The following is an 11278-nucleotide window of genomic DNA, read 5'->3' on the forward strand; positions in this document are numbered from 1 at the left end:
TGTGTGTGTGTGTTTAATATCAATTTGACATTGAAATCAATCTATTGACCTTGAAGGAGAGGTCAGAGGTCAAATGTGACCTAATATTTTAAACCTTTATACGGTGCACTTGTAAAAATCACAGTTTATAGTTATAAGACTTTTTTTGGGATCAATTTTCTTCCAATAAATCATAGATTTGACCTTAAAGACCCTGGTGGATGTAAGCCAGATTTCAGTGGTTTGTTAACATGACTCTACTTTACACTCCTACCAGGTTTTATCAGAATTCATTCAAAACCTCTCACGCTGTTGTATTTACAGACAGAATGACACACCTGCACCCATGCACGTACGCAAATGCTACCAGAAAAATACATCCCCCCTTAGTGGAGGTACTTATTATGGCGTCGCAAGCGCAAGATGGTTTGATATCAAATGGCACCACATTCTTTAAACAATAAAAAAACTCTCAGTGTTTGACGGAAAAAAGAACAGAACACTAGACTTCAATTTGAATCTTGGCCATGTTTATCCTTCCTTCACGTGTCACATCTGTCTGTAGTCCATCACACACAGTGACAAACAGAAAAATCTGAAAACACTTCCCAGTCGTCTGAGTTCAGGTTGAACAGCATATCTTCAGGCACATATTCTGTTTGTTGGCACAGGAGCAAAAATTCCCATTAAGTAAGCTGCTTATTATTCCACTGCAGCCCCAGATTTTATAAACACAATTATAAATTTCAGAGAAATCTTTAATAAGCTTGATAAATGATATGGAGCAATCTTCTTATGTGTCGTATCAGATTTTTAACTAATTATGGAACTGTAGCTTGTCATATGTGTGCAAATAGAAACACGAACACGAACATGCTCACAAGTCTTAAAAAAAATCATCCACTTAATATGAGATAAAAGGTGGTGCAAGTTTTTGGAGTCTCTCATATGTCTTTGTGGATTCATGTCTTTGCACTGCCCTGTTAAAGGCTTTCAGAACACATTCTACAAGATCACGAGTTAAACATCAAACCACCTTTCTGACTCACTGTCCTTGTGACTGCGATCATTTCTGCTGAAAATACAGTCTAGCTACCCCCTCTTGTGGCGCAAGGTTGGAATGGCAACAAGTGAAAATTGCTGTGTAAAAATAAAGACTGAAGACCTGAGACTGATGGCCTCAGGAACACATAGTAAAGGGTCAGGAAAACAAATGTCAGTGAAAATGTTGATAGAGTTTGGGTGCTGCTAATTGAAGAGCCAGACAATATAATGATATTAATAATAATAATAATTTGATATCTTTCATTTACTTTGAAATCTGCCCAGTCTCTAATTATAAGTGTTCGGACAAGGAGTGATGGTTACAAGGAAACAACACATGGCTTTAATTAAATGCTCATTATTATTATGTTCTCTGTCAGTCATTTGTCTCTCCCCAATGATTTCATTTGGACAAACATGGCGCCAAGGCCCTGACACTGGTATACCATTTAGACTATCACTCTGCATTGCACTATTGATGTCAGTAACTGCATGTACCTGCAAAAAATAATCAAAATAAGTTCCAAATACGTGATTACAATGATTCCTCTATGGTAGTGGAGCATTTGTCATTCCTCTGGTTCGGCTGCCACACACCAGCAACTGCAGTGAGCCTGTGATGGCTATGTATTACAACAGAAACTGTGATTTCCTCACTATTTTCTTCTCTGAAATGAGCTCCCGTGCCAGTGGGAAATAAGCAGCATGCATTACACTGAACGTTTGACCTAATCTGTGTCATTTCAACTTGATGGCCATTTTGCTATTCTCCCTGTCTGATAGGTTACGATGACGCATCCTATCACATTCTTTTACTGCTTCCTCGTCATGAGTGAAGGGCTTGCATCAAGCAACACACCCCGCAGGAGTGTTCCCTTCCAAGGTAAGACATCTTATTTACATGATAGTTTGAAAGAGAGCCTAACAGCAGTACACAGTGACTAAATGAAGAGCAAAGTATTTTATATACTATGCAGTGATATATATATATATATATATATATATATATATATAGTGACCCCCCCCCTGAATATAAAATATTTTAAATAATTCATTATTATTATTATTATTATTAGTATTTTTAGCTATCCTGATCCTAAACCTTTGGTACTTCAACACTAAAGGAGCTCTGCTGGAGAGATGGAAGATATTAACAGAAGATATTGGTGTTTTAAAGTTGGTGGCAGAGATCACTGCCTAACATTTCAGTCCAGGTCTAGATTTAGTGATTGGATAAGTAGGTATGAAAAATGTGTTATTCCCATTCCTGATTTCCTTTTATTGTATGTTTGTCACACAGATTTAAATAACTTTAAAAATTAATTTAAAAATGAAAATATTAGACAAATATAACATAACATAACATATATTAGACAAATATATTCTACTCCAGATGTTATTGGAGACACACCTTTTAAAAGTTCAACTTTTGTCTGGTCAGTCCACAGAGTATTCTCCCAAGTCTTGGGGATCATCAAGATGTTTTCTGGCAAAACTGAGATGAGCCTTTACCCGTATGTTCCTTTTGCTTAGCAGTGGTTTTTGTCTTGACTGACTTTAACTGAGGCAAGCGCGACCTGCAGTTCCTTGGATGTTGTTATAAACACCTTCATTAAAGAAAAACTTGCTTGTGTTATCTTTGTGTAATATTTACATTTGTTTGATGATCTAAAACATTTAAGTGTGACAAACATACAAAAAAACAGGAAATCAGAAAGGGGGCGAACACTTTTTCCACAGCACTTTAATAACCTGAAGCGCTGTGTCTATAGACTGTCATCTTGCTAGACACCAGTTCTATCACGATTGTAATATTTCATCACATGATGAAAGGTTATCACAGAATAATCCTGTATTGTTATGCAGTGACCTTTTATTTTTGGTAACAGTGCACCCACATCATGCCAGAGCATATCAGAGCCACTGGATCCCCTCACTTTAGGTGTCAAGGGTTCTTGTTTCTCCTTCAAATCCATTGCATACACCATCATGCTTTAACAGTCATGCTAATTGGTTTCTGGAGCAATGCCACTATTATTATTATTATTATAACCATTATTATGCAGCCAAATTTCAGCTTTTTGACCTAACCTAGGCAAATATTTGTAGGGTCACCTTCGACAAAGCATTGATATACATATATATTAATATACAGAAAAATTAGCTAATTGAATATGATTAAGAATATTCTAAATCAAAGCACACAGTTATAATAAAACAGGCATTTATGCATTTTTTGTTGAAAACTTGATAGCCTACGCAGCATAACACATCAAAGTGGACATTATTAAAATGCATGGGTTTGAATGATAACCTCAAGCTCCTTGTCCACCTGTCTGCCCTAGACATAAACTTGAAACAGTTCAAAGAGTCTGGCTTTGACAGTTTGAGCTCTTTGATGGTAAGAGAAGACATTGGTCAGCTTGTCCTTGGTGCCAGAGGGAAAGTGCTCACCCTTAGCTTGGATGACATCACCAAACAGACCAGCGAGGTATGACCTTTGTTTGTCTGAGTAGACCGCTGTGCTCTATTTCAGAATGGCGACCCCTTTTTAATGTGAAAGAATTAATCTGCATGTTTCAAAATACTCAAACAGAGAACCATAAGAAGCTTGTCAAACATAAAAGAGTCTTGGTCATTACCAATAGTTTTTTCTTCCAGAATATATGGGCTGTGAGCTCTGCAGATAAAGACCTCTGTCAGTTGAAGGGCAAGAGTGCTGAGGTATAGTAAAAAGTTAGCAAATATTATCAGCTCTAAGTGCAGGTTTTCACTCCCAAACACAACTTACAGTTTGGGACTTTATTCCTTTATTTTTGTATGGTCTTCCAACAGGAATGTGATAACTTTATCAGGACCCTGCACACAATGGAGGACAGTAAAATGCTTGTGTGTGGGACAAATGCTTTCAACCCTGTGTGTGACTATATGGTAAGTATCTTTGTAAAAGCAAACTTAGAATACACAGGACCAAACGTTGGATATGTCACTAAATCAGGAAAATAAAATATCTTAAATGGAAAAAGAGATGATGAATATATTTCCAAAGACAAGCATTGGCTTGTGTTTCAATTTGTAGCTGGAGCAACAGAGCAAAAAATATATAAAATTAACAATTTAGTAGAAATAACGCATAATATTCAAACAGACACCGTTTTATATAGTGTGGGATTTATTTTATTACTGTACATCTTCAACAATAAAATATTAAACTTCAGGGACTGAACTGTCATCTATGGTTGCTAAATAGCTTTATAGATAATCTTAGCCTAACTGTTTGTACCATCATTGTAAACAGTCATATTGTTTGCAGCATTATATTTATTTATTTATTTATTAAGGAAATATAAAATAAAGTGCTAGTTGGTGATCTTTAGATGAAATCGGAGGCTATTAAAAAAAAGTTTGGCAGAACAAGGTTATTTAACCTTATTACAGTTCATAATCAGGTATTTTAGTAATAGAGAGTCAGAGATATTGTTTTGATTTTTTTATTTACCTTTTGGCATGAAAATGAATAAGGCATGCTAGTTCACTTGGCATGAAATTAATTACTTTTGTTACTTACAATCACACACAGAGAAAGTGCAGGACACATGAGGAAACCAGCAGGACAAATACTATACACAGGGGAGACTAGAACAATTGTGTGCACCTGAACAACAACACAAAAACTCAGCTTGAAAAAATAAAAATGAAAACAAGAAACAAAAGTCAAAAATATGACAAGAAAATTCAATACTACACCAAACCCTGCCATTACTGTAACAGCTTATAGTATTTTGTAAAGTTTAGCATGTAGTGAAAACACTGTCCACACTGATTAATAAAGTGAGACCCTTAAACATGATTTAATCTTTTAACAGACTTTAACAAACGGAACTTTCTCCTTGGAAAGAAAAACACAAACAGGTCGGGGGAAAATTCCTTTTGACCCCTACCAACGCTTTGCGACCTTTATGGATGGTGAGTAGCTGTATGTATTCTTCTTCCTTTGATGAGATTCCAGAAAGCTAAAGCTTTTTCCTCTCCACTCAAAAGGTGATACGTTGTACTCTGCCGCTTCGACAAACTTTCTGGGTACAGAATCGGTGTTCCAGAGATTCGGACTAAACCCTGTCAAGACTGAATTAAAACGCTCCTGGTTAAATGGTAATTTCATCTTTCTGGACACGTAACCCAATTATGCACCTCATCATAAGGTGTCAGATACCTGAGACAGACCTTAATATCTCCACCTTGTAAAACTCTTAACCCTTTGATCTCATATTGTAAATGGTTTGACCCAGATCCCGCCATGATTTCCATAAGCCTCATTGAAGCAAGCAAAAATAGCAGGAAGGGTGAAGATGGCAACGTGTTTCTGTTCTTCTATGAAAATGCTGTGGAGGAACTTCACGGCAGCATCCCAGTGTCCAGGATTGCTCGTGTGTGTAAGGTAGCCACTGTAAACTCATCTGATAAAGAAAATATCAAGGCCATGTTCGTGTGCAGTAAATGTCTTTGTAACGTGGCACAAATGTTACAATTGTTTATGTGTTTGGTTTTAGAGCGACTTGGGGGGCAAAAGGACTCTACAGCAAAAGTGGACTTCTTTCCTGAAAGCCAGACTGAACTGTCCATTTGGAGATGTTGGCTCACCATCTTTGGTCCAGGATGTTTTTCTCCTCTCAGACGAGAATGACTGGAGGAACAGCGTCTTCTATGCCACATTCATCTCCAACTCGTAAGCTCTGTTAATTTGTATTATAGCATCATTATTTTGCATGTACAGTACTGATAAAACTAAAGCAACAGTACTGTAATGACTTAATGAGCCTTTCTTTAATGTTCCAGTGTAGTTTGATTAAATGATTTTGGCGACTGGGTGATGGATGTCCAGATAAATATATAAATGGCGCCATTTTTAGGTCAAAGTGAATTAATTTAATCAAAATCTTGCATGACAGCTCAGGTCATCTCATCATAGCTTGCAGCAATTGTTCACTGCTAGAAATATGGTGGTGCACCATGTTTCTCTTAGAACTTTCTTTAGTTTGTCACAAAGCCACCTAGTAAATAATCTCAGGATTAAATCACAAGGCAGAGTAAAAGTGAACAAACACAAGAGACAATGAACAACAACAGATACCACAAGCTGGCTGATAATTATCTCAGAGGTGTAGTATCTCTAAACTAGCTAGCAGAAAAGGAAACAAGTCCAGTGGGTGAAGGTGTATCTCCATTCACAGCGGATCATAGGAAACCCTACTTACTGATGAATCAGGGTTAGAGATTTAAGAAAAGGGTGCATGTAAAGAGATGAAGAAGAGAGAATGACACCACAGTGGAACTACTGAAGAGGGATAATTGGCCCAACCACACCTAACAGCTTCAAAGAACATTTCTGTAGCACTAAATTAAGGCGGCCAAGCATTCCTGACATTACAAGAGTCTGTTTGGAACATTTTCCAATTCTGCAGGGAAAATGTGGTTAATATGAATAATAATAATATAAAACAGCTCAAGTACATGCTGTCATTACATGACAAAATGAGACATACCAAAATAAATTTAATTCAGCTTTTTCAAGTGAAATATTAGAATCATTTTCTGAGATAAAACATTTTGTGTTAAGTTGCAAACAAATGCCAAGTACAGGTATAAGCAGTGTATCAGCAGTCATATATATACTGTAGGGATTTTTTTGTATCTGTTGCAGGGAGCCCTCCTGTGATTGCAGTCACTCTGCTGTCTGTGCATACAAGCTGTCAGACATCAGCCAGGTGTTTAGTGGGAGGTTTCTGACTGAGTTGGATACTGGGAACTGGGACATATACACAGGAGAGGAGCCATCCCCCTACCCTGGTTCAGTGAGTATTAAGCCAAACTTTATATATTAACTGACTTTTCCTTTTAAACAAAGAACAACATAATCTGACTTGCTTTCTGTCATATACTCAGTGCATTGATGACGAAATGCGTGCCAGCGGCCTGACGAGCTCTTTGAACCTCTCAGACACAACGCTGTTGTTTGTAAAGAGCCACCCTCTGATGGAGGGCGTGGTTACACCAATGACTGGCAAGCCTCTGCTTTTCAAGCCAATGACGCATTTTTCGAACATTGTAGTGGACCAAGTCACGTCACTGGATGGACAACAGCACCTGATTATGTTCGTCGGCACAGGTGCACATTCATCCATGCCAGTAACAAAATCACACAAGACAGATGAAGCTCCATGATGGATTCATTTCTCTTTCCCACAGATACTGGTTGGCTGCAGAAGGCGGTGAAGTTTGAAGGTGAAGACGGGCGTATCATTGAGGAGCTGCAGCTGTTTAAAGAGCCTCAGCCTGTGGATTTCCTGCAGCTTTCCTCCAAGACTGTAAGGTTCACTAATTTTGTCCAAATGCAAAACTAAGCTGGGAAATCTTTAACTTGAGTTTAATGGCTGTCTTACTCAGCTCTGAGCAGTAGTAATTTAAATATGCTTGTAGAGAGATGGCTGTAAACTCGTTTTGCTTGTTTGTTTTTTCCCCTGTAGGGCCATCTGTACAGTGGCACCAGTAATGCAGTTGTTCAAATTTATGTTAGAGACTGTAGCCGCTACACATCATGTGATGACTGCCTTCTTGCCAGAGATCCATACTGTGGCTGGGACCAGATCAGAAGCCAGTGTGCATCGGTTTTTGGTGCATCAAACTCATCAATGTAAGCCAAATTACTGACCATGCTAAAGAGGGAGAGTGCTAAGCTTTGGACTAAATGAAATTTTTCCCTCCTTCTAGGATTCAGAGTCTCAGTAATGGAGACATCACGATGTGCCCACCTTCTGAGTGTAAGTGCAGCATTCATGGAATTCTCTTGCAGTGCAAGCAAGTGCAGGCTGAGAAAAACAGATCACTAATTTTTCACCATTTACAACAACATAGAGATATAAAAAGCTTTTGTTTTGTTTGATCTGTCCCTCAGCAAAAAAGAAACCTGTCACTGTCTACTTCAACGTCAACATATCTCAGCTCCTCCCATGTTCCCCTGACACCAACCTACCAATCATCTGGTACTTTTCTCATAACGTCCTTCATTTTGGTCCACAATTCACTGTATTGAGTCTGGGTCTCATCATCAGACCTTCCTATTCTGATGCTGGACTGTACAGATGTGAGACAGTAGAAGCAGTGAAGGGCAGAGTCCACAGAAAAACCATTGCTCAGTACCTTGTTAAGGTTCACGACACTGATGCCATTATGACGAACCTGAGGGCTGCTGTTTGCATAATGGCTGCTGTTGTTTCCTTGGTCTCATTTTCCAAAGTTGTGTTTATGGTGATTGGATACCTAAAGTCAAAAAAGGAAACACTCGACGTGGCAACGAGAATTGCAACAACCACCAAATGAGGCCTTGTAATTATAAGGAACCAAGCACGTTAAAGATGCATGGAGGAAGGCCCGCTTCAAAGTGGGAAGGATGCTAGCACGAAAGGACACCGGCAATAGCATCAGTGTTTGTGAGATCTCAGACCGGTCTCTTCTTCTACTCCTCTACCTTTGTTACATTTAATGCAAAAAAAGGAAATAAAAAATATGAAAACAGTCATGGAATTCCAAACTCAGCATCATTACACCCACTGAAATTGTTACCTCTTCCAAAATACAGTGATTCAATAAAATGATTGGACATTATATTTTGTTGTCATATTTGTGAGCCAAACAGTGCCAGTGTCGACCTATGGACTTTGGAGTTTGTGTATTTTATCTATTAGGCACAATGTTATGTAATTTATCTTGACTTTTATCTGTTTTTTTTTTAAATTTCACAGCTTTTGCTACATTTATACTAAACCAAAGTAATTAAATAATAGAAAAACAATTAAATTGTTTTTGCTTTTTTCCAGTAAGAAAAACAAGTCTGCATAATGACCTACGTGAAAATTTTCCTGCAATTTTGCTTATCACAGTTTAAGCCCAAAGAGTCATGTTGGCATATTTTTTTTCATTTAATACAGCAGCATTTGTTTATAATGTAGAAAAACTAAGACCTGTGGCTGAAAGTTCATTTTGCTTTCTTATTTGAAGATATGTCAGAATTAAATTTATACTTAAGCTTTACACTGACAGAAAGAGGAGTTTCACTGGTTGAGCATTGATGCAACAGCTGTGATATGATGCTATATAAATAAAATTGAATCTAATTGGTCCAACTTGACATCAAAGTGGGTCTTATGTGGCCCACAATGTCAAATGAGTTTGACATCTCTGCCTTATGATATTTAAGGACTCCACTGTAGATAAGAGACATTAAAATGTTTTTTTCAATTAAAAACCTTCAAAAATAAAAATAAAGCACATGTTTCTATGATTTTGTATCTTTGAATTTTTGACTTTAACCAGTGTGCAGGCCTCTTGTATCACCACAAAGTCCATTCTAATCATATGTATGTTGGAAGCTGCTACCATATCGCATTTCTTTTTAAAGGCTCAATTAAGGATGATGAGGAAAGCTTTAAGTACATTTTACATTTCCTCTCACCTGCAATGATTGGCTGAGCTGTTTGATGGCATCATGTATAAAGGAGTAGGCTGCACTGGTTGCTAGCACAGCATAATTCAGGGCACCCTCAGCTTTGTGTGCTCAGTCTGTAGCACAGCATTCAGAAATAATGGCAGCTAGTCCATCCAGCTTCTCACTGTCTGCAGTGATTATTACTGCAGCTATTGGATGACATATAGCTGTCACTGTGATTATGGCTCCAGTCATTGCTGTGCTTTGGCTGTTACAATTTTGGCTTTGACACAGGAGTTAATGGGTGTGTGCATATGCAGTGATGGTTGGGTTGGGTGAGTGTTAGATTGAAACAGCTGTGTGTGCGCTCTTCTACTGTGCATTGCTAACACACCTGTCACAGAAGCGCTGTAGGTTCAGATAGCAGTACGGGTAGGCATGCATACAACAGAACTACAAGAAACAACAGCCAGGAAGAACTGCTGTGCTCTCATGCAGCAGCTTTTACAATGAGAAATAAATGCCACATTATCTTACCACATAACTTGTAACACACATGTGGATCAGAATCCCAGTAAAAGTCCAGATGAATATTGCCATTCGTGATTCCTAAAGGTCAACTATTAATTTTTTAAAAACTTTCTGCCATGTATGTATACGGCTACAATAGTAGCAGTTCATATGAAACATGGCTAAAGTTTCAAATAATGAGCTCAACATTTGTACATGAGCCAAAAAGCTCAGGCTTCACACTGCTTTAAACACTTTTTTTTTATCTTGGATTTTTATCTTGTATAATCATCATGTCAGCTCATTGATCTGCCAAGGGCGCCTAACATTACAAGTGCTAGTAGCAGCAGAATTGTTTATTTCCTTGCATGTTGGCACCACACGCCTGTCTGAAATGGGGTTAAGCATCACTCCATCAGCGACTGGATTGGACTACAGCCACTATACGGGTATTCATTTTCTACATCAGTATAGTGCAGTACCACCAGCAATGCTGATCCACATGGCTGCCCTCTATGTTGCTTGTTTACATCTTCCTGTCACAAGCAGAGAGGAATTGAGATGTTGGAGCTGGGAATAAGCACTATAGGTCCTCTTTAAGGGGCTTTGTAATTACAGGGACTGGCTTCCAAAATATTTGTCCTTGCATCATCAGTATCCTCTAAAATGAGTGTAAAGGCGAGTCCACCCACCCCAGTAGATCAATGTGAAAACAACCTTCTGGGTTTAGATAACAGAAAGCACTTGAGGACATGTACCAGACTCACTTTGCTTCATTAATCCTTCTGTAAGCTGTTCAAATCCATGCTTCTCACTAGATGGCAGCATGGGATGTATTTGGAGAAGCTGTGTGTTTTTTATCTGCAGCCGCTGAGGAAAAAGGGGGAGGAAAAAAGAAACAACATTAGTTTTTTAAAGTGGCCTTGAACTGAGCTCTGTGGTGATGGTGTAATTAGTTCTCAGGGGAATGAAAACTGCTCTCTAAATGTCGGCTGGTTCTCCCTTTTCTGTCTGTCTTTTTACACTCCTTCCCATGTGCCTCTGTCATTCTCTCTTCCACGTCTATACCCAGTGCTTTTTCTATTCCTTCGTCATCGCTTTTCCCGTGCCTCTTGTAGACTTTCTCCACTCAACTCGAAGGCAGAAATGTGACCGGAATAGTTACTTTTTCCTTTGGGAGCATTTTGTGAAAAGTTAACTCACATATGTGAATAAGTAAATAGAAATATGTTGAAATCTGGAGATGAGAGGAAACATAAACCG

At 38.3% G+C, this 11278-nt stretch overlaps 1 protein-coding gene across 1 annotated transcript in view; it reads left to right on the top strand.

Annotated features, from left to right (window-relative positions):
* LOC146365550 (semaphorin-4E-like) overlaps nt 1-8675 on the top strand; it is a 12830-nt gene extending 4155 nt beyond the window's left edge. Inside the window, exons 2-15 of the mRNA XM_084914927.1 lie at nt 1807-1906; nt 3369-3514; nt 3685-3747; nt 3859-3954; nt 4890-4989; nt 5065-5175; nt 5313-5461; nt 5574-5749; nt 6725-6875; nt 6967-7189; nt 7270-7388; nt 7548-7714; nt 7792-7841; nt 7976-8675. Of these exons, the coding sequence (XP_084771053.1) occupies nt 1813-1906; nt 3369-3514; nt 3685-3747; nt 3859-3954; nt 4890-4989; nt 5065-5175; nt 5313-5461; nt 5574-5749; nt 6725-6875; nt 6967-7189; nt 7270-7388; nt 7548-7714; nt 7792-7841; nt 7976-8400 (2070 nt within the window). The 5' untranslated portion in view covers nt 1807-1812 and the 3' untranslated portion in view covers nt 8401-8675. The remainder of the gene's footprint in view (nt 1-1806; nt 1907-3368; nt 3515-3684; nt 3748-3858; nt 3955-4889; nt 4990-5064; nt 5176-5312; nt 5462-5573; nt 5750-6724; nt 6876-6966; nt 7190-7269; nt 7389-7547; nt 7715-7791; nt 7842-7975) is intronic.
* Nucleotides 8676-11278: the final 2603 nt, after the last annotated feature.

The sequence above is a fragment of the Perissodus microlepis genome, chromosome 19 (assembly GCF_051167445.1).
Source record: "Perissodus microlepis isolate ML-2025 ecotype Zambia chromosome 19, ASM5116744v1, whole genome shotgun sequence".
Lineage (NCBI taxonomy): Eukaryota > Metazoa > Chordata > Actinopteri > Cichliformes > Cichlidae > Perissodus > Perissodus microlepis.